The following is a 23,421-nucleotide window of genomic DNA, read 5'->3' as shown; positions in this document are numbered from 1 at the left end:
GAGGCAAGCTAATTACAGGAGACTTAGAGAAAACAGCCTCTATAACAAACAGACAGAGCCACATCAAGCCTTTATGTGTGCAAGATGTTGATGAAATAACATTGGGTTTCTGTGTGTCATGACATGCAGATCTTGAGTGCAACACTTTGCAGAGATGAGCCGTGTGCGCTGAGGAGGTGTTAGAAGAGACGAAGGCTTTCCCGCCTGTTCGTGTGAGATCAGCTTGGGTGTTTTCTTGTCACCTCCGTTAGATACTGAGCTGAGCTTGCAGAGGTGACATCTCTACTATCGTTTGTGCCGTCTTCACACAAGTCAGGGTGAGAACTAAAGATAACCTGTAAGTAAAATAACCTGTAAAATAATGTAAAATAACCTGCACTGGTTTAGAGAAATGATAACTTAAGTGATGTATGAAAAAATGATTGGGGAATTTATTTTGTGTTGTACAGAGAGATTGAAATCATTTTTGATTTAGGATTGTGCTTTGTGATTAATTTCTTTAAATTAGGGCTTTCAATCGATTAAAATATTTAATCGCGTTGCCACTGCAGATAATTTGGTAATATTGATTTGTCTTTTTTCTCCAGTTCCAGCTTCTTAAAGCACATTTTTTATCTGTTCAAAATGTACCTTAAAGGGAGATTTGTCAAGAATTTAATACTCTTATCAACCTGGGAGTGGGCAAATATGCTGCTTTATGCAAATGTATGTATATATTTATTATTGGAAATCAATTAACAACACAAAACAATGATAAATATTGTCCAGAAACCCTCACAGGTACTGCATTTAACATAAAAAATATGCTGAAATCATAACAACAAACTGCAGCCCAACAGGCAACAACAGCTGTCAGTGTGTCAGTGTGCTGACTTGACTATGACTTGCCCCAAACTGCATGTGATTATCATAAAGTGTGCATGTCTGTAAAGGGGAGACTCGTGGGTACCCATAGAACACATTTTCATTCACATATCTGGAGGTCAGAGGTCAAGGGACCCCTTTGAAAATGGCCATGCCAGGTTTTCCTCGCCAAAGTTTACCGTACGTTTAGAGCGTTATTTAGTTTCCTTCGCTACAGGCTGGTATGACATGGCTGGTACCAATGGATTCATTAGGTTTTATAAGTTCACATGATGAAGTATCTTCACTCTAGCTTCAAAACTGAGCCCGCTACAAACCTAAAAAATCAAACGTTGCGTTAATGCGTTAAAGAAATTAGTGGCGTTAAAACAAATTTGCGTTAACACGTTATTATTGCGTTAACTTTGACAGCCCTACTTTAAATTGATTAAACTGAGAATGTAAAAAAACACAACTTGTACCAGTTCCAGGTAGTAATCGTTGATATAGTTTAAACAACGCTCGTCATTTTCAGATTGTAGGAAATACCTCCTAACTGACTTTCAAAGAAGGATTTGTCAAGACCAGTGAATTACATGCTCAGTTTAGATTTCTCTATTTAATTCTGAAGAGCATTTCCTATGATGGAGCAATAATAGTCTTTTAAAAGAAAATACAGGTGATATATTTTCTCTGTGTTTACCTGTATCCCTCTTACATTCCAAAAGTTGATCATCACCAAAGAGAGATCACAAATAACTAGGTTTTTTTTGTGTAGCCGTTGTTTTTATACGACAGGAGAGGCTACAGCTCAGAGAAAACTTATTTGTTTATGTATTTATTATTATTTATTTATTGAAGCGCAGGATGATGGTGTTGGTGAAGCTGTGTCGCTGGGTGTTGTAATTTTCTTCTAAACCAACAGACACATTTCCGTGCAGAAGTAAATGCTACATAATCACACTTCCTTCACGCTCAGGGCTTCACTGTTTCTCAGAAAAACAGCCGACACGCCGACAGAGCTACAAGAACTTCCTGATATGCAATCAGTGAAATCATGTTTTAAAAAAAATGCGGTGGGGAGGGGGACCAACATCATAAAAGTAAAATAATTAAATAAAAACCTTGTAAAGCTTAAAAGTGTTGTACTATATGGTTTAATAGCTAAAGACAAAATGTATTGTTGGACATAGATAACAGGACTTTTATAAGAATATATCTGTTGTTCCAAGTCGGTCTTTTGTTCGTTCGTTGTTCTTCGTTGAAAGTCGTGCCGAGTGTCACGAAAAAAAAAGCGGAAATTTGTGTCTATGTAGGTGAATCAAATACAGTAGATTACATTTCGTGACTATTTCACGAACTGCCGTGACACGGAGTTGTGATTATACACTAATGAAAACATAGTTATGAATTCTATACTCCATTTCTGCAAATAAATCACTCCCAACTACAGAACTTGCCTAAGAATAATCACATTTTTAAGTTTTCATCAGTATCAAAGTAATCCAGTGATAGTTGTTTGTACTTCCATGGGTTCATTGCAAACAGGAACGGCCAATAGACAATTCAGCATACTTTTAATGCCAATATTCGAAGAATAAAACAACTTAGAGCATGATTATCCCCCAGAGAAGTTGCAAAATCAAATGATATTCACTCTCTGTAATGTTGCTCTATCAATATTTTTTATTTTTTACATTTCTGAACCAACACTGATAGAAAATATACTAGTTTTTATAAGGATATATCTGTTGTTCCAAGTCGATCTTTTCCTAAACCTAAGTAAGTAATTTTATTTTGAAAAGATTGTAGTGGAAATTGACGTGCGTCACGGTTTACTGGGCATTCGTAGGAAAACGCACTAAAAACACGTTGAAAGTCGTGCCAAGTGTCACGAGAAAAAAAAAAAGACGAAATTAGATTGTGACAATCCCATAGGTGCTAATGAAAAGATAATACAATAAAAAAAGAGTCAGTGCCATATAAATATAAAAAATATAAAATATAATACAATCCATCCATCCATCCATCTTTAACCGCTTATCCGGGGTCGGGTCGCGGGGGCAACAGCTCCAGCAGTGGACCCCAAACTTCCCTTTTCCGGGCCACATTAACCAGCTCTGACTGGGGGATCCCGAGGCGTTCCCAGGCCAGACTGGAGATATAATCTCTCCACCTAGTCCTGATTCTTCCCCGTGGCTTCCTCCCAGCTGGTCGTGCCTGGAAAACCTCCCTAGGGAGGCGCCCAGGGGGCATCCTTACTAGATGCCCGAATATAATATATATAAAATATAAAAATACAATATGTATATTGATGAGATGACAGTTTTGCCAGATTATTGCACAAAGTGTCCGTCAGATAATTATATAATTATTGCACAGCATCAGATAATTATTGCACAGAGTGATCAGCATATGTTATTGCACATATCAGTAGATTTACAGTAATTACAAATTTACAAATCCCTTCACTTTTTATAATGTTGCTCTATCAATTTATATTTTTGACATTACTGAACCAACATTGAAAGAAAATATATATATTTTTAATAAGAATATATCTGTTGTTAATCTGCTGTATTGTAGTTTGATAATGACGTCAGATTTGTAACAGAGCGGCGGGGAGTGGGCGGGGACAGAATGATCCTCTCGACCAATCAGAGGCTCTTTATGCAAATGAGCTGGTCCGAGCGTCAATGTGGTCGCAGAGCAGTCTGGTGTTGAGCAGTAGAGAGAAGCGGAGCGGATTCAGAGAGACTGTTTTCTCCGTCTATAATCTCTGGATGGCTGGTTAACCACACAGAAAAACACTCCAGTTCTCCAGCTTCTTCTTCACATGTAAAAGAGGATATTTTTTACTCACTTGTTGTTACTGGAGTCACACAGAGAGAGAGAGACGAGCTGCAAGATGAAATACAAAGTAAGTGAAGCGGAATCGATACTTTCATTCTCTCTTGTAATGATTGCTACAAAATGTCTATTTGAATCATTCTTCATAGAAGAGTCGACTTCTATCAAACTTTAGTTTTTTCTTCATGGTGGTAATTATAAGTTATTTAAATTAGTGCATCCGGGTTTGTTTCAAAAATCCAAAAAAAAAAAAGGGAAACTGCTGAGAGGATGTTTGTGGTTTATATATATGTGTGTGTGTAAATGTCATTTTTTGTAGGATAAATCATTCAGTTGTTTTGTAATGCATCATCTGTGCCTTTAGGCTACGTTTATTGCCACCTGACAGACAGACAGGGGCGTAAATAGAGTAGAAACATTACAACCCTCCTCATCCTCACCCTTTAAATAAAAAAAAAAGTAGAAGTAGATACAGAAATATGTTTTTTTCAGATTCTACAAAGACTGTTAAGATATTGTAAAAGACTAAACTGAGAGTCATGTTGCCACCTAGTGAGAATAAAAAGCACATTCTACCTTATTATTGCTTCTATGTCCACTTCAATGACACTACTTGTTGTTGGACTTTTCAGTTTTATTTAGTTGAGGTTAGGCTTGAGCAATATGGATTCATCTATATTCAATCAATTCAATTTATTTTTATATAGCGTCAAATCCTAACAGAAGTTATCTGGAGGTGCTTTATATATAGAGCAGGTCTTAGACCGTACACCATACATATATATTGTGATGCATTTCATTTCCTTGAAACTCATATTACAAACAGTTTTATTAGGGTGGCTACTAACAATCATATTCATTATCTATTACTGTACCATACTGTATTGTTTTCTTGATTGATCAATTAATTGTATTTTTAAAATGTTAACAAATTGGCAATCACCCTGTTCCCTAAGCTCATGGGGACTTCTTAAAATGTCAAAACTCAAAGATATTCAACTCTTAAGATCACAATCAAGACGATTTTGGGCTTGATTCCTTCCTTCCCGACAATCATGATGGTACTAAAGATGATCTTTCCAGATATTCCTGTGGTGGGAGGTATGTTAAGAGTGTTTTTTTACATCCCCCCCTATAGGCTCGGAAGTAAATATTCAATATTTATGATCGGATATCCTGTCGTGTGTGGGGGGGAACCCCGATGACGCAGTCACGTGGGAAAGAACGATAGCCAATTGAGAACCAAGCTGACTGAAGAAGGAGGGATAACAACCGCCGCCGTCATGGCGACCGCGGCTAATGCATGAGCTAATGCAAAACGTGAAGCATAAAGTAGTAGTAAGATGGAGCTCAGATATGGAGGACCGACTTGGTGATTTGTGGCATCAACACGAGTGTTTATTTAACGAGTCTCCATGACTTCATCCATCCTTCCTTCATGAATTTTCACAACAAAGTAGTGCAAAGACTAACATCGCTAATTCTTCAAGCCCGTCGTCCGCCATGTTTGTTTACACTAAAGTTTGATCGCCAGAGATTTTGCGAGATTTCCGTTTTCTTTTTAGTCGGGACTCTTGTTGTTTATGAATGGAATCTGTGAGTGTGTGGTGTTTTGGCTGTTTTGGCCAAATCGTTGCTCTCCACACACCATAGGAACTAAACTGTTAAATTTAACACAACATGTCGTCATGTGTATCTGTTAAGATTTGATGAATCTTTTTTTAGTGTGGGTCAGCCTTAAGGTGAAGAAAAGCAGCAAAACTGAGATGCTGGAAGTAGGAAACGTTTGGCATTTTTGCTTGAAAGATGCCTTAAACCATGGATTTATCGTCAAAATCGACTAATTGGTTATTTTTTAATGGGGTTTATCCAGTGAGTTAAATGACTAAAACATCACATTGATACAACAATCCTTTTACAGTTAGAGATGTTAAAGCTACCTAACCTCCTAGTTACTTTATATCAAAAACTGTATTGTCATATTTTCCACTTCTAGCTGAGATCGTTTGACACTTTCACTTAAAAATGAATCACGTCGTCGGGAAATCTCTCTGATGCGGTCAGGTTGCTCTTTACTTCAGCAGACGCTCTGTTACTCATTGAGCTTTTACTTTGTGATGGACAGCTTCATCTGAGGCAGATCTGGATAGTTGACAAGTCTTGATCTCACTGGTCCGCTGCTTTGTGAACACCATTTGTAAAACCCAGAGCATTTAGAAAGTTAAAGTGTCATCTCCCCTACGCTTCAGTCTGCCTCACCATATTAGGGAAGCAAAAAACTGTGCAACGTGTTTGGATGATTCAGGGGTTTTTGGAAGGGCAGTGGCTGTTTTCTGAAGTGTGAAGTAGCCGTTTTTGGCTCAGACACAGTTTGGATCTCTTTTTCTCCAGCGTCCACTGGGACTTGTGTCACTGTTTAGCAGGGCGTGGTGGTGATTTTGAGGGTGGTGCGCTGCACGCTGTGTGTCTCATGCGTCATGGTCCGAACTGAGTCACTGTCCGGTTAAGTATTCACAGAGCGGAGAGAGAGAGAGAGAGAGTTGGAGCAGTCACGGGTGATGATGTTTTTGGGCCCGAGGCCAAAAGGGTGAGCGTAACAAGGATTTCAGGAGGAGGAAAACAACCTTGATCGGGTCTCTCCGTGATCAAACAAGATCAGTGGATGTTAAATAAATGTGATCAGTGTTTCCAAGCTCCTATAGGAAGGAGATCTGTGACGCAAAAAACTGCGTCTACGCTTCTTTGTTTGCCTCAGGCGAGATAAGGAGAGCATAGAAATCATGCTCTTTGCTGATGATAAACATATCTGCATTATGCAACAACGCTGCCAGAGGGGAAAGTAGGGTGGCAGGAAGAGAGAAGAAAGGCAGGGAAATCAGAGGACACATTTTGCGTCACTGCCGTGTTTATCGAGTTTCTCTCACACAGATCCTTGTTTAAATCTGTTAAACAGTGTCAAAGTTTACTATTTCACCAATCAGATCTCAGCCGGTGATGAATTATTCACAGCTATATTGAGCGCTCTTTTCCTCACAGAGTGGTAATGTTTCAACAGAGGCTTAACGAGGCGGTTGGCGCCCCGTCCCATGTCCTGAGGTGAGGTGAGGTGCAGACGCTGCCCCCCTCCCCTCTGGTTTCCAGCTCGTGTTCAGGTGTGAAGGGAAGGCTTGTCTTCCATAGGTCACCTAATGCGTATATAATCCCCCTGATGGGTCCGCACACACACAGAGGGATCTCTTACAGAGAGGCCCAGATGTTTCTGAGCAGGGAGAGCGTGATATATGAAGTAGTTTAAAGGAACAGTTCAACATTTTGAGAAAATATTTCTTTCGGGTGGAGAGTTAGAGGAGATTTATAAACCACTCTCATGATCTGTACCAGTGGGAATCCTCCGGGTCTGAAAAGTGAAGCCAATGCTGAAGTGCCTTAAACTTGCATTCTTTCTAACAGCCAGCAGGGGGCGACTCCTCTGGTCGCAAACAAAGAAGTCTGATTGTATAGAAGTCTGTGAGAAAATGAGCCTACTTCTCACTTGATTTATTACCTCAGTAAACATTGTAAACATGAGTTTATGGTCTCAATCACTAGTTTCAAGTCTTCTTCAATACAGCATGATGTTCATTTAGTAGATTATGGTCCCATTTAGGGCGGGGCTACCTTGTGATTGACAGGTCGCTACCACGGCATTGTCCAGGCTGGGAGTTGTATGTGTTTCCATTTCATGAAAGTTAATTGTAACATTTTGGTCACCTAAAAAATGTCTTATTCAGCGTTGGGTTGTACTTAGCTTCACCTTCTCGTGTCACTTCTGGTTGCAAAAAACCAAGATGGCGGCGGTCAAAATTCCGAACTCGTGGCTTCAAAACGGCAGTCCACAAACCAGTGGGTCACGGTGACTACGTCCACTTCTTATATACAGTCTATCGTCTGTTCCTGAAGCTGGAGACAGGCAACGAGTAGCTTAGCTTAGCATAAAGACTAGAAACGGGGATACAGCTTCAGCTATGTGTCATTTGTTTATTAAAAAAAATGAAATGTAAAAACAGCAAATTGATGTTTTACGGTGGATTGGACTGTCCGTTACATACTATAAGGCTACAGCCAGGTAGCTTAGCATAGCATAAAGATTAAAAACCTTTTAATCTCTTGGAGTTTAACTCCCCGTAAAACCACAACTTTGACTTTTGTACATATTAAACAAGATATAATTGTGAGTTTCTGAGGTGCTGCTAGCCGTTTCCCCTTTGTTTCCAGTCTTTATACTAAGCTTACTGTCCCCTGGCTCCAGCTTCACCACACAGATATAAGAGTGGTATAACTCTTCTCAGCTAACTTTCCACTAGGAAGACAATAAGAGTATTTACCAAAAATGGCAAACTACTTCTTTAATGCTTTATGACACAACTTTCTGTTGCAAAATAAGTTAAAAAAAGAAAAGTCCCCCTAGTTCATTCTCACCCAGAGACTTCCACAACCTTCAAACTCATTCCTTCGTAGCTGACGTAACTGTTGCAGAAATAGCTTCACGACCACAGTGAGGAGTGATTAGGTGAACCCACATTCTGGCCGATAGTATGTGTGTGTGTGTGTGTGTGTGTGTGTGTGTGTGTGTTTTTTCTTTAGTGTTTCTTTTTTTTATGGGTTCAGGCTCCAGGCACTGGTCCAAAAGCAGAGAGGGCTGGAGGAGAGCGGAGCAGACATTGTTCTGAGAGGGAGGAGGAGGAGGAGGAGGAGGATCTGTGATGCTGAAAGGGCCTGCAGAAAATGAAAGAAAGAGGAAGTTGTGGGGGGGAACGAGAGGGCAAACAGAGTTGGGTGGCGGTATAGTGGTGGTGTCGGGGGGATGGGAGGTTGAGGAGCGCCCTGTGTGAATGAGAGCATTCCAGGCGGCGATGGTGCGTGGGAAGGTTGTTGGGAAGATGCACATGATTGTTTCAAGGTGCCCCTTCACATTGTTAATGAGTCTGGCAGCACCGGGATGCTCAGTCTCTTCTGTTCAGTCTGTTCAGACGGAGACATTTGTATTCTCCTGAGAGAAAACCAGAGAAAAACCTCTGCTAAGTTGCAGTGAAATAGCTTTTCCATGCTTCTCCGCAGGCTCTCTCTATCTCATTATGATATTGAGTTCAACACAGATCGTTTACTGAACCACTGCTAGTTAAAAAAGCCACGCTATTATCACGCTGTGACGTCGAGGTTTCACTACATTCCAGTGCAGGACGACTTCCAAGTTTGCTCCTGTGCAAGATTTTCAGCGAGCGTGAAGAGCTTCTCCTCCCCCCCACTCCCCCCAGCCAGAATGAATAGCAGCCCCTCCAACCAAACCCCCCCGCCCCTCCCGCTGCGCCCTCGCACCGCGAGCCAGCCATTAACATTTGAAAACGGTCAGCGGGGAGACAGACTACATTGTGTGCTCGTTTCAGCCAGAGAGAGAGAGACAGAGAGAGACAGAGAGAGAGAGAGAGAGACTACCCAACATCAGCAACAATGCTTATAATCATTTCCATGTTTGACCTTTGGCGGAAATCATTCTCGCCACCCCCTTCCTCCCCCCCCCCCCCCTTGAGGAATGCCAGCTATTTTGCAGGGTCATCTCTCAAGATGTAGCGGGCCTCCGTCAGCTCGGTTCGACCCTGTGGAGAGTCGGTCCTCGTGGCTGATAAGAGGAGGCGTGACAGCTGAGGAAGTGTGTAAATCCACGGCACTGAATCAGTTACTTGTTTGTGCTTTGAAAATGTGTTTGTCAGTGACTTTAAAGGCGTTCATACTTGTATTTTGGGTTTCTACTAGAACATGTTTACATGCTTTGATGCTCAAAAAACACTTATTTTTTTACCTGTGAATATACCTGTATTCACCCTCTGTCTGAAACGCTCCGTTTTAACACACAGCTCCTGAAAAAGCCCAGTCTGCTCTGATTGGCTTAGCAGAAAAATATGGTGCACTTTTGCAAAGGTAGTTCTCAAGCCGTTGGTGGTATATTCTAATGAGCCGGCATGTGACATAGGAAGGGGAGCCACATCTGAATGGCTTGTTGAATCACATGTTTTCTGATCTAGTCAGCCCACAAAATACTGACTGGGTTGTTCTTATTTCACAGTCTGCAGGCACTCTAGATACCCAGATGTATGAGCACAACCACTGAAGAAGTGACATTTTTCATGATATGTCCCCTTTAACTGGCTGGACGTGATGTAGGTTTGGTAATCGATTAGTTGTTTCAGTCAGTTTTCTCCAGTTCCAGCTTCTCAAATGTGAGAATTTTTCAGTTTTTCTTTGTCATATATAAAATTAAACTTTAAGGCGCCATCTCGGGCTCTGGGGAATTAAAATATGCATTTGTTTTACTATTTTCTTTACAAAATTATTGTTATGCATCTGAGAAGTGACTAAAAATCCGCCCTCTCCTGCTGTTGAACTGTTACTTATTTATTCCCTTGAGTTATTTTACAACGGTGAATGATAAAGTATACTTCCTTATGTTCTTACCTTAGCTCTAGTTTGTGATTTCCAACATTCCTGATAGCAACATTGTTTGTGGTTTGTTGAGGCTTCAGATTCCTCTGTGGGGATTGTTGAAGGTTGGTGCAAAATAAAAAGAAGATCCCTTGGGGTATTCTCTACCATTAAACCCCCCACTGTGGTAGCAGGAAATAAATCAAAATGATTGACTGAACATTAACTGGAAACTAACAAAGTCTTTTTTTAAGCTTTGAGCGAGAATTAAAAAAAATTCTCTGGTTCAAGCTTCTTCAATGTCAAGATTTAGTTGTTTTTTTCAGTTTTCTATCAATGTAAGTTGAATATCTTTGGGTTTTGGACTGTTTGTCAGCTCAAAATAAGACATTTAAAGACACCACCTTGGGTTCTGAGTGGTTTTCAAAGGCATTTTTTACAATTAAAATGATATAAAAATACTTAAGAAATTGAATTTATAATGAAAATAAGACCTAATCACATGGTGACATAAATAGAGAAAATACAAAATCTAAAAGTAATGTTTTCAAAAGCACTAAAGTGTTAGTAAATGTGTTGGTAAATGGTGAATAATAAACTACAGAGTCTCCCTTTATCTCGGATGCCCTTCATGTCTCAAAGGGGGAAGATGGCAGCCTCAGTTGTTTGTCTTTTTTCTGTCTGTGAGATCTTTGCGTAGCGTGAAATCGGGAAGACACTTGAGTGAATCTCCATCTCATTGGCTATTCCTATATGTAAAAACCATTCAATGTGGCCCTGCGGAGATACCATGAAAACATATTTCACATCTCGGCTAATGCCCCCTGGAGGGATTAGCTCCCGTCTCCGGGGGTTACCACGACGCACTCGTGTTCCCTCGTTTGGCATCAGTTCCGAGCTTGGAAATAATCCACCGCTCTGCTCCGCCAAACTCTCAGCGCCTCTTGGCTGGTCGCCCCATGAATACCATCCATACTGTTGTGTTTTTTGTGTGTTTTTTGACCCCTGCAAGTGCAGAAAATTGTCTTTTGTAGGTCAGAGGTTAATGTCAGCAACCACAAACAAAAAGCCCCTTACAGCTCGCAGAGATTCACGGCTCTGCTCGTCAACAGCGCGGATGCCGGGGCCAACACGGGTCCTCAGATTGAAGGACAGTTTCTCTTCCTGCTGCTTCACACAGTCCTGGAATGACTTGGCAGAATATGAGAGGCAACGTTGCACAAAATGTTTCCCCAGCAGCCATTCCAGTTCACAGAATTCAATACACTTCTTTTTTTTTAGAGAGAGAATATCTCCAGTGTGGCTTTCACGTCTAATTATAGGTTGTACTTGGCGTTCAGGAACCAGAGCGAGGGAGTCCAAGATGTGAAGTGATAGGACGAGGTCAGTGGAAGCCTGGAAGGCTAAGGAGGAGGGCGTCATGTCAAGTTACCTTGTAGTTTATGTGACTTATGAATGGACAGAGTGAGGAGGAGAACAGTTATTTTTTACCGAGAAGTTACTCAGTCGCTTCCTGTGACTTATCAAAAGGTGCCATGTCGGCCCACGTGCTATTGCGTCACAGCTTTTACTGCTCTAACTGGCTGAGGTTGCAACACTTCAGTAGGAGTGGTAGAAATTAGGCAACGAAATCACTACTTTCATTAGAAATCAATCTGACCTTTATATTTTTGTCGATAAAATGTCAGAAAATTAAAAAACAAAAACAACAGTCACAAAATGACATATTGAAATGTCTTTTTTTTGTCTGACCAACAGTCTCAAAACCAAAAATATTCAAAAAGTAGCAGCTTTTGATAAGCTGGAAATAACAAATGTTCGTTTTTAATTCATCTTCTGTCAACTGACTAATGAGTTAATCGACTATTAGATTCAGCTGTAGTAGAAATGAAGGAACTGATTCAGTGACAACACGGTAGTTCTTTCCAAGACAATACTTTGAGGAATTACTGACAGCAAAACAAGCCAACGCTAACACTGACATAATACCATAGACTGTATAGAAGTAGAAGGGGACACAGTCAGCACCCATTGGTTTGTGGACCTCCGTTTGGAAGCCTCAAGTTTCAGTTTCAGTTTCAAGTTTATTTGTCATATTCATTTAAAAGTACAGTGTACAGTGAAATGCAATGAAATGCATTTTATCCTGGCTCTCTCTCAGCCCTTAAAATCTATAAATAGTACAGTTGATAAATACTACAATAAATAAGACAATACCTAAGAATAAAATTGAGCAATTTGGCCATCGCCATCGCCATTGCAACCAGAAGTGACACAAGAAGGTGGAGCTAAGTACAACCGAACGCTCCGGTGACCAAAAAAGTTATAATAAATTTTCATGAAGTGAAAACACGGACAACTCCCAGCCCGGACAACGCCGTGGTAGCAACCTGTCAATCACAAGGGCCCTGAAGCATCCCCTGTTTGACTCTAAATAGGACCATAATTTACTAAAAGGACATCATGCTGTATTGAAGAAGACTTGAAACTAGCAACTGAGACCATAAACTCATGTTTACAATGTTTACTGAGACAAGTGAGAAGTAGGGAACCCTCCACTTTTATTCTACCCATCTCTATCAAAACAGCTGCTCCACAAAAAAAGAGGCATAGCCTAGTTGGCAAACAGTTATGAGAAACGGGGTCTGGCACTAATATGTCTTTTGAATAAACTGTTAGCAAGCTGGCTAGCTGTGAGAGCTTGTTGTTTTGAGGAAAAACTGTCATGGCTATTTTAGAAAGGGGTCCCTTGATCTCTGATCTCCAGATATGTGAATGTAAATGGGTTCTCTGGGTACCCACGAGTCTCCCCTTTACAGACATGAACACTTTATGATCATCACATGCAGTTTGGGGCAAGTCATAGTCAAGTCAGCACACTGACACACTGACAGCTGTTGTTGCCTGTTGGGCTGCAGTTTGCCATGTTATAATTTGAGCATATTTTGTATGCTAAATGCAGTACCTGTGAGGGTTTCTGGACAATATCTGTCATTGTTTTGTGTTGTTAATTGATTTCCAATAATGAATATATACATACATTTGCATAAAGCAGCATATTTCCCCTCTCCCATGTTGATAAAAGTGTTAAATACTTGACAAATCTCCCGTTAAGGTACATTTTGAACAGATAAAAAGAGTGTGATTAATTTGCGATGAATTATGGACAATCATGTAATTAATCGTGATTAGGTATTTTAATTGTTTGACAGCCCTAATATAAAGACATTGATCATAGCATCTTTATCTCAACACAAGCAGTAACACAAGGCACATTTACATGGGCCTACTTCATTTAGTAAACTACACCGTTACCCACAGTTTCAGTCATGCATATGCACTGACTAAACAAATATCTCAGCTCTCAAACGGGGATGTTTTGAGCATCAGTGGTTTGTCACAGCTTGCAGTGTGGTTAGACGCAACACGGCACATCATATCCTGTCGAAGATGTGTCGGGGTTTAGAGATTTCCTCGCAGCGCTGCAGCAGCAGCTCGTGAATCACAAATGAGAAGGAGAGGGAAGGTGGTGGGTGTCATATTTACACTGGGGATACAATAGCCTTTTATGCAGAATGAATGGAGCCTTCTCCATCAGCCTGGAGGAGCTTGGTGTGTTGTGTCTTGATGCCTGCGGTCCAGTGAGAATCTGTGTCACAAAACAAAAATTCTGCTATATGCAGCTTGTTAAAATGAAACAAACAAGCCAGTGACGTGATTGCGGTCCACTAATCGATGGCTGATGACCATGACGAAGGCCATGAGGCCGGAATAAGCTATTGATTGTTTAACATTTAATACCAACTCACTGTAACTGTGTCAAAACTATTGATTTACAGCAGCTTGCATAAGATCCCAGTCATTGTTGTGGCAGCGCTGCATGTGTTGGATCACGTTTCCCTGACTTTAAAATCTAAGTTGTGACATTTTCCAGAAAGACTTTTTTTCAGTTTCACCGGGCCTGCTATGTAATTATGTTAATACACGGCCCACTGGCTTAGGCTGTAATCAGAGGGTCAACCTTCCTGAAAACTGTCCAAATGAAGAAATTACCATGTGCTCTGAGCTCTGAACCGCTTCCCATGAGCCCTTCCTACCCAGAACCCTTCACACGGCCCATTTATTTGAACTGGCTCTCACCCGCACTCTGAGGAACGGCTCGTAAAATGTCATCAGGTCCTCATTACCGTCATTACTATAATTATTTTCTATATTTAACCATGTGAAATGAGGCCAAATGAGTGTGCTGGTTCGCCCCTTTTTTCTGCGAACCACCCCGGGACGCGCGTTACAGTTGGTACGGCCCTAATTTTCTCACAGTCGGAGCGCACCACTTTTTTTTTTTGGGATGCAGGTTGTGTTTGTTTGGGTTGAAAACATCCTTTGAAAGTAGGGCTGCTCCCGTTGCCGTGGGGACGCTGTGTTTCTGCTATGCGGTGTGGTTGTGTCTTTGGCCGCAGTAGCAGGGGAATTTGAGTATTTGTGAGCTTGTTTAGCCAAAGCCACCTTCATTATTATTAGATTGATGTGCACCCCGGAGAGGCCGAGCCAAAACCACCCAGAGAGCTCTTTACGGAGAGCAAAGGTGGGGCCCTTTCAGCCGGCGGTGAAGTTACGTAACGCTTTTTCTTTTTGGATGGTCAGCGCTGGCTTTCCACACAGGACGTTTATACTGTTTGTGTTCAGGCGAGACGCTAGTGGAAAAAAAGAGGCCTTGTTGGTGTGGAGGTGTGTGAGTCAGAGAGCGGAGGGGCTCAGACAGCTGGGTCTGCAGGCTGTATATCCAGCTCCAGGTGCGAATCTGGACAGCTCAGCTTCACATGTTTTTAATGACCAAAACATACGTGAGAGCGTCTTCGAAACCAGATGTTGCAGAGGGCACTATGAGACCTGGGAGACCCCCAAATATAAAAATATACATGTGTAAAGGAGTTTTATACCTCCTTTTTTATCTTTTATACTTTTTAATATCCTGATCTGTTTTTCAATAATTAGGCCAAAGTTTGTTAAGCTTCATCTTTAACATCTTCAACATCAACAACAATCAGTCATCAAGCAAAAATAGTGAAAAAAATACCAAACACTCTCTCAGATGTGAGGATTTTCTGCTTTTCTCTGTTTTATATCTTAGTAAACTGAATATCTTTGGGTTTTGGACATTTGGTTGGACAAAACAAAACATTTGAAGATGTCACTTTGACAGTGGGAAGCTTTTTCATTATTGTTTGACATTTCATATTATTAAATTGCAGTGGAAATAATTGTTAGTTGCAGCTCAAGATGTCTCAAAATTCCTTGTTTTATTCACCATTGGGCCAAAAAAAAACAAATATTCAGTTCACTATCAGATGTGACAACGACAAGTGGCAAATTCTCACATTTCAGAAGCTGAAATCAGAGAATATTTGGCATTTTAGCTTAAAAAAAGGATTCAAATGTATAATACGTGTTTAAAATTGTTGCAGATGTATTTTTTTTTGTCGATTAATGGATGAATCGTTGCAGCTCTAAATAAGAACAAATGGTAGAAAACTGGATCGATGAAACAAGGTTAAACAATCCAGTAAAGTGGAATAAAAGAAGAATAAACTTTCTGATAAAAGTATATTTTAAAGCATACTGAGTTATTTCCTCAGAAATGTTCAATATCTTGTATGAAGCAACACATGGGCTCTTATGGGCTTAAAAAGCCTGAAATATAGCAAAGAGCAAAGCCATTAAAAGAGCGATAGGATCTTGTTTTCTCTGTTCACTGCTGCCAACCTGCGTTATTTCATTAATATTTAAAGGTCAGGACCAGAACCGCTTTGTATTTACATTAGCAAGCAACAGAACGCCTCTGGCCTCGCCGACTCGTAACGGATAACTTCCTGGAAGCTCGACCGTGGGTGAAGCACAAGGGGCCCTCCCCGCCTGCCCACTGACAAATGGCAAACACATGTGTTTATAGGAGGATCAATGGCGAGCGGTGGAGTCACCGTGTTGTGACTAACCAATGTTTACACCAGAGATCTGACGCCCGCTTTAATAGTCAGTTTCACCTGCTGCGATTACAGCGATGCAGCTGACTGAAGCAAACAGAAAAACAGGAGCGTCACTTAAAACAAAAAAGGATCTGCGTGTATCTGGTAGCCATTACAGCTAACAACGTGTTAGTTCAATGTGATGAAGGGGTGATGTTTTCTGTTTCACATCACCCATCAGGTTTGACATGTATGACTCTTTATCGGTCCAGGTGCTATTAAAGTGGTCATGATCTCCATTTATATTGTCTGTATGTTTACTTCCTCACAAGCTTCGCCACAGTATAACTGAACCACAGTGAGAATGAAGAATAGTGTGAAAACGTGTCAAACTCTTCTCTTTTTGGGAGGCTTGTGGTCGCCAGGCTCACCACAGTGGACGATACTGTATGTGTTCAAGTTTGTTGCAGCATTTTTAAACACAAACTTTAACCGATGTGTGATTTTGAGGCCGAGTTAGTTTGCTCAGGGACTGCCAGCGATGATGACAGTTTGAGCTTTTTATCAAGGTGTTAAGACGTAAATATAAAATGGTGATAGCATTTATGTTTTGTCATTGACATTGGCTTTACATCCTCATCTTTCAGGTCTAATTTTGCAAAATCAACCAATTTTTTTAGCTTTAGATTAGGGCTGTCAATCGATTAAAATATTTAATCAGAATTAATCGCATGATTGTCCATATTTAATTGCAATTAATCGCAAATTAATACATTTTTATCGTTCAAAATGTACCTTAAAGGGAGACTTATCAAGTATTTCATATATGTATTATTGGAAATCAATTAACGACACAAAACAATGACAAATATTGTCCAGAAACCCTCACAGGTACTGCATTTAGCATACAAAATATGCTCAAATCATAACATGTCAAACTGCAGCCCAACAGGCAACAACAGCTGTCAGTGTGTCAGTGTGCTGACTTGACTATGATTTGCCCCAAACTGCATGTGATTATCATAAAGTGGGCATGTCTGTAAAGGGGAGACTCGTGGGTACCCATAGAACCCATTTACATTCACATATCTTGAGGTCAGAGGTCAAGGGACCCCTTTGAAAATGACCATGACAGTTTTTCCTCGCCAAAATTTAGCGCAAGTTTGGAGCGTTATTGAACCTCCTTTGTGACAAGCTAGTATGACCAATATAAAGTATAAAAGTATCAAAGTGGTAGCTAAAAACTAGAGAAATTTGACGAAGGTGACAAAATACAAAATGACCATAAAGCATTGTTTATTACACCGAACAACTCCATTAACAGGAAACTAAATACTCATTTGTAGTTAAAGCTCAACGCGCTCCATGTGGTGTTCTTGATCTGACAGCTGGTTGCAGCGATCACTGTAATGAGCAGAGACAAAAGGAGCGTGATACGTGCTGTTCTGGTGTCTACGAGGTGATTTCATTTCTCCTCTGAGCATCAAACACCAAGCAGTTAACCACAGCAGGTCAGCCGCTCATTTTTTTCGCACTCGGTCCAGACCTGTCGTACGAGTCACGTACTGACAGTCTGCCTTTCTCCGCAGGGGGGAAAAAAAACATTCATTCAACTCATTTGACACCTTAACCTCTGTTATCTGAATATTATAGATATGAATAATATCTGTTTCTCTGTCCAGTATTATCCTGACAGTGTAACATCACTTACTGCCGGCTGTAATAGTCTGTCAGTCTAATATCTCTGAGACGGTCACGTCCCCTTGGCGCTGTGCTGTGGACCACTTTGCTTTACAAAGATGTTTTTTAGTGTTTAACTTACATAACTCTGGTTTATTTCGCGTCCCTTAACATCACTAGTGATGCTGCTAAACTTGATATCTTTTTGTCTGCAGGACTGGAAGCTGCTAAAGTTTGAAATTATGTAGTTTTACTCCTCCGCATCGGAAACAGCCGTCCGTACAGCCGTCCGTACCATTCTTGTGAACGTGTTGTTATCTCAGGAACTCCTTGAAGGAATTTCTCCCACAAACGTCAACTCAAGAATGAACTGATTAGATTCTTGGTGGTCAAAAGTCACTGTGACCGTACAGAACATGTTTTGGCCATAACTCAACCATTGGTATGCCAATTATGACATTTCACACGAATGTCTTAACAAGATAAAATGATGACTTGACGACATTCTGGAGAGATGTGGATGTAAACTGCAACTTGACTGGTTGGCGGAGGCATACGATTATGGGGCAGTATTTCTAGTTGTGAATGAAACTTGCCCACAAACTCATCAAAATCAAACCTCAAAACACACTTTTATTCCCTGGCTTGTGGCTCGGCATGAGAGTTGACTATTTTATTCCTTTTCTCCTTTCCTATTGGTCTCAACGCTTTTATTATTTTAACGTCCTGTTGGTGTTTTATTGTGTTGTTTTTATGTTTGTTTGTTTTGGGGGGGTTTTTTTATGTGTAATTGTACAGCACTTTGATCAACTTTGTTGTTTTTTTAATGTGCTTTATAAATAAATTTGGATTGGATTGGACAATGGAAAGAGAGTTTGGTGAATCAGACTTGTACAAAGAAACCTCACAGAAGTTTATGATAAGAATATGAACATGTTCTCGCATGAGGCCCGATGTCTCAAATATATCCAACTCTAATTGCAGCTGCAGTTTGTAATCACAGCAATCAGCATTTTGTTTCCTCACGGATGCCTCTGCCAGCCCCGATCAAATTATTGCAATGAGTGTGAACATGCAGGTCCGCTCCCATCGGGCGGCGTCGCCCTTTGCGGGTCACAAGCAAACTTGCTGGTCCGTGGTGGGGGGGCGATTGTGAGGGTGTAATTGTGCGACAGGTGTTGCTGGCTAATGGCCCTGACAGTGCACTTTGACAATAGCCAGGGAGGCCAGAGAGGCCAGGCCCGCAGTGAGAGATAACGATGTTAGTAGCAGAGAGAATTTCACGTGGGAACTGAATGAATCAGGCCTGGTAGGAAAGAGGAAGGCCAAAGAGGGTTCAAGAAAGCCTCAAAGTGGACTTCCTGGTTCCCACACTGAGCTACTGAAGGGTGAGGCGTTAATGACGTGATCCAACAAAGAAAGGTACTAGAGAGATAAGGTAAACTGAGTGATACGTTTCCTTTGAGCTGCTGTATTTGGATGCTTTAAGTCGCTGTTTCCTGTTGACATGTTTCTGATAATCCTCACTCTGTAGAAATATTCATTTTTGATCCAAATGTGCATGTAGCATGTAGTCCGATTTAGGAATCAGATTGTATCCTCTACTCAGCTCGTTACATCTGTGATTTATGGAGATTTATGAAAATGTAAAGTGAGCAGCAGCGTGGTTTCAACTCTTCTGTCCCTCCGAGGTTTCAGTTTCATTATGAGATACTCTTTTGCCGTTTTATTGCCGAAGCAGAAGCAATAAACGTCAACAAAAGATGTGTTACTTATTCTTTTATTGTCTTTACAAGGCCCATCTGACTGGGTAGTGGTGCTGCAAACAATATAAATGAAGTTGAGTTGTTCGCACGAAACAGACAAGCTGACAACTCTTCCCTCAGTATCCGACGTTAAGGTGCCCTTGAGCAAGCCGCTTAATCCCTAATTGTATTTATGGAGCTTACATAGTTTAAAGTACAGGACTGTTGTTGTGCCGGGCAGCTCCTAGGAGTTAAAGTTTGTTATTATGCGAGTGTGAAGCAGCTGAAAAGGAGCGTTCATAGTCGGTTAACTCCTTCCATGGATGAATAAAGGCTAAAGGAGAAAAGACTGATGCATTTACTGAGGCAATTAGTCTTTAAATGCCTCTTTCAGACGTCGAAGTGGCACACTCTGGGGGTTTTCCTATCTCCAAAATCTGTGGTTTGGAGTCATTATCCCTCCGCCCTCGCTGGCCCTTTAGATAACTGTGCCCCGGAGCAGCGAGCAAGCTGAGAAAATCCCATCAAGTTCAGATTGGTTTTGAAAGACATCTGGTGTGGAGCTGGGGGCTAATGGGATCCTGTATGGTAATCTGAAGTGAAGAGAAAAGTTCACCAGCATGTCATTCACCAAAGCGTTGTAAAACTGCCATAGAAGTATCGTAAGTGATTAAACTCTAGTGTTTCAAAGGAAGAGTTTGGCATGAGGAGATTGATTCCACTCTAATGTCTGAGACTGGTATCGATCTTCTCATCTAACTAAGCAAGAAAACGAATACATTGATTTCCCAAAATGTGAAATTGTGTCTGAAACGTTTACTTATTTTATTTATAGGTATTGTTAATTTTAATACTTATTTATTTTATCCTATTTTATTGCACTGATAGGAGCTTGGAGAAACAATATTTTGTTTCCTTCTGTGTATGCAAATACTCAGTGAAATGACAATAAAGTGAATCTTGACTAAACGTTGCAGCTCTAAAATGAAGCAACTGACTTTTGTCTAAAGAGTATCTGCTTCTTCTTTCTGCAGAACCTGATGGCTAAAGCATTGTACGACAACATGCCGGAGTCCCCCGAGGAGCTGGCCTTCCGTAAAGGGGACATCCTGACGGTCATCGAGCAGAACACAGGAGGCCTGGAGGGCTGGTGGCTCTGCTCCCTGCACGGCCGCCAAGGCATCGCCCCCGGCAACCGCCTGAAGCTGCTGATCGGACCCATGTTCGAGGCCCAGTCGCCGACAGCCGCAGCCGGCGCCGCCCAGTCCCCCTCTCAGAGCTCGGCCTATCAGCAGAAGGCTGGCTCAGCGGGGGCTCAGGGGATCTACCAGGTCCCACCGTCCCTCCAGAGTCCACAGCAGCAGCAGCAGAGCATCTACCAGGTTCCTCCCTCACAAGACATCTACCAAGTCCCACCAAGGAGTACTCTAGCTGCTGACAACACACCGAGCAAGGTGAGACAGGAAGAACTACATTACCTTCTCCTAGGGCTTTAACTAATGACTATTTTCATTATCAGTGAATCTACCAATTAGCTTTTTGATTAATCGTTTAATCCAATCACGCACCATGGACCAGCTATTAGCGCTCCTTTAAGTAAAGAGGAGGAACTCATCAGTGAACTCCCGAGGTGATTGGTTGGAGGGAACGCTTGTGGACTATTGGCTCTTTTGTCAATAAAATGTCCATCACAAGTCGCCACAGAGCTTACAATAACTTGTTTTGTCCGAGCAACAGTCCAAAACCTAAAAATATAAAATTTACCAGAGATGTTCCGGTACTTTTTTTTCGTTCCCGATACCAATGCCTGAACTTGCAGCATCGGCCGATACAGACTACCGATCTGATACCAGCGTGATAAAAACAATATATAGTCATTATTATCATTTAACAGCTGTTTACTACGGACCATGTATGGATGTGATATGATTACTATCTTTCTTGTATGGCCTGACTCAGGTTAAACCCTTAACATAGAACAAGTAAATGAAGCTCAGAATAAATAATAATAATAATAATAATAATAATGCCGTATTCTCTTAGTTGTCTCCTCAGTAGACAGCCTGTGTGCCAATTTCTCTTGCAGGGTGCCAAATGGCTGACATTTTCCTCGCTCTAACTACCGTTACCGTTGTTGTTGTTTGCTACAAACTGATAAACTACCTGCAATCAGTTCTTCTTCGCTGCTCTAAGAAACAATAGTTGCCGGTGGCAACCATGATACATCCAGGGCGACAGCACGGTGAAGGATGCTGTTTTGGAGCGGCGAAGAAGAATTGATTCTGAGTTATTAAATTATAATAACTCAGTGCGTCAGTGCGTAGACTGGCGTACTCGCCGATACCCAAACCCGAATTTTGGGCAGTATTGGACGAATTTCCAATACTGGTATTGGAACAACTCTAAAATTTATGATGATATAAAAATGGAAATACAGCAGCAAATTCTCACATTTGAAAGGCTGGTGATGCTGCTAAATGCTTTTTATAAATGTCAATCATCTAATCGTTTGAGCCCTCCTTTTCTCCATCCTATCCTTTATGTGAAAGCATAGATAAATAGAAAAGGAAGAAATTGAGTGGATAGAGAGAAAGACAAAATGGCGACTGGTGTGACCTCTGGAGACAGTTCTTTGGGATCAGAGCGGATTTAAAACATAAACTCTGGTGGGTGTGGCCTTCGCTGGCGAGTGCAGGGTATTAGATGTGATAGGACATGGCATTTTACACACCGCGACCTGTTATGGTGCCAGTCTGCCACGACTCTCATCAGTGTGATTGCACACACAGAAAGCAGAGAGGCTTGCAGGAGAGATTGTGGGTCTGCGATGTGAAATGTGGACAGGGTGTGCCGGGCCTGGTGCTTACCACAGAGCAGGGTAGTGTTTTTGTGCTGGGCTCCCATTTGGCTTTATATGTATATTGGCACACAGTGTGTAGCAGAGCCAGTCTAAGCCACAGAAGGGCAGTGAATATGGGAACTTGTGGAAAAGCAAACAGCACAGAGCTGGGTTTTTTGTGGGGGGGGATTTTGGTGGAGCCCAGCTGCCTGAAAGTAGTTTTCTTTTGGTATTTAAATGCTGTACACAGGATGGCTGGCAAACCCATTACACCTGGCATGGCCCTTTACAGTAGCCTATAGCTAATCCTCCAAGCAGTGGTGTGTATTTGTTGTTTTACTAGCTGGTATATCATTTAAAGCATATAAATCAGACTTGTCATATAAAATACAGCCTGTTATTGCACACAGAATTAGACTGGATGAAGCTGATTCAGCTGGTTTAAAACAAGACTATTCCACTTTTAGTTTTTTTAAGAAGAAGTAACAGGATTTGTCTTTTGAAAACCAAAACTCGAATTCATAAGCAGTAAAATACATCCTGAATCGATTAAATACACTTCAGGTTTTGCCACTACAACCATATATTTGTGTGATTTTATGGGAGCTATAATGTGAGCTGATTGGGGATGCAAAACCAAACTGTAAAAAACAAGTTCAATGATGTACAAACCAAAACATGGGCTTGTTGAACCGTTTCACCTCTATTAGATACAGGTCTGCTAATTATCAGATGAGGTGCCAGAGACATACAGTAGAAGAGGCATTTATCTGAACACAGGCCTACGTGACCATTAAGTAGCCTGCCTTATTTTATGTATAATATCAGTGTTATGGCTATATTATAATATAGAAATATCATTCATTACTATCAGTCAATCTGTCAGTTCAAACACATTGGAAATGGTTATGTTGTTCAAAGCAAACCGAACCGTGGGCTTGTTGAACCGTTGCACCACTACAGCAGATGTTAGCTATTGTTAGCCAACACAGTAATCATAACCTACTTTATGGTAGGTGATGTTAGTTAGGCAATGTGTTTGCTA

The 23,421-nt window shown here is 41.1% G+C and overlaps 1 protein-coding gene across 3 annotated transcripts in view; it reads left to right on the top strand.

The window, feature by feature from the left end:
* The first annotated feature begins 243 nt into the window (after positions 1–243).
* The window catches only part of nedd9 (neural precursor cell expressed, developmentally down-regulated 9), a 39,795-nt gene continuing 16,617 nt past the window's right edge, over positions 244–23,421 (top strand). Inside the window, exons 1-2 of one of the 3 annotated variants that reach the window (XM_037795268.1) lie at positions 244–317; positions 20,572–20,991. In XM_037795268.1, the coding sequence (XP_037651196.1) occupies positions 20,578–20,991 (414 nt within the window). In that variant the 5' untranslated portion in view covers positions 244–317; positions 20,572–20,577. Of the gene's footprint in view, positions 338–3,543; positions 3,764–20,571; positions 20,992–23,421 lie in introns of those variants that run through there. The other 2 variants (XM_037795267.1, XM_037795266.1) reach the window with 2 other exon arrangements.

Source organism: Sebastes umbrosus, chromosome 15 (genome assembly GCF_015220745.1).
Source record: "Sebastes umbrosus isolate fSebUmb1 chromosome 15, fSebUmb1.pri, whole genome shotgun sequence".
NCBI lineage: Eukaryota > Metazoa > Chordata > Actinopteri > Perciformes > Sebastidae > Sebastes > Sebastes umbrosus.
The sequence above is the reverse complement of the archived record's forward strand: the minus strand, read 5'-3'. Positions and strand labels throughout refer to the sequence as shown.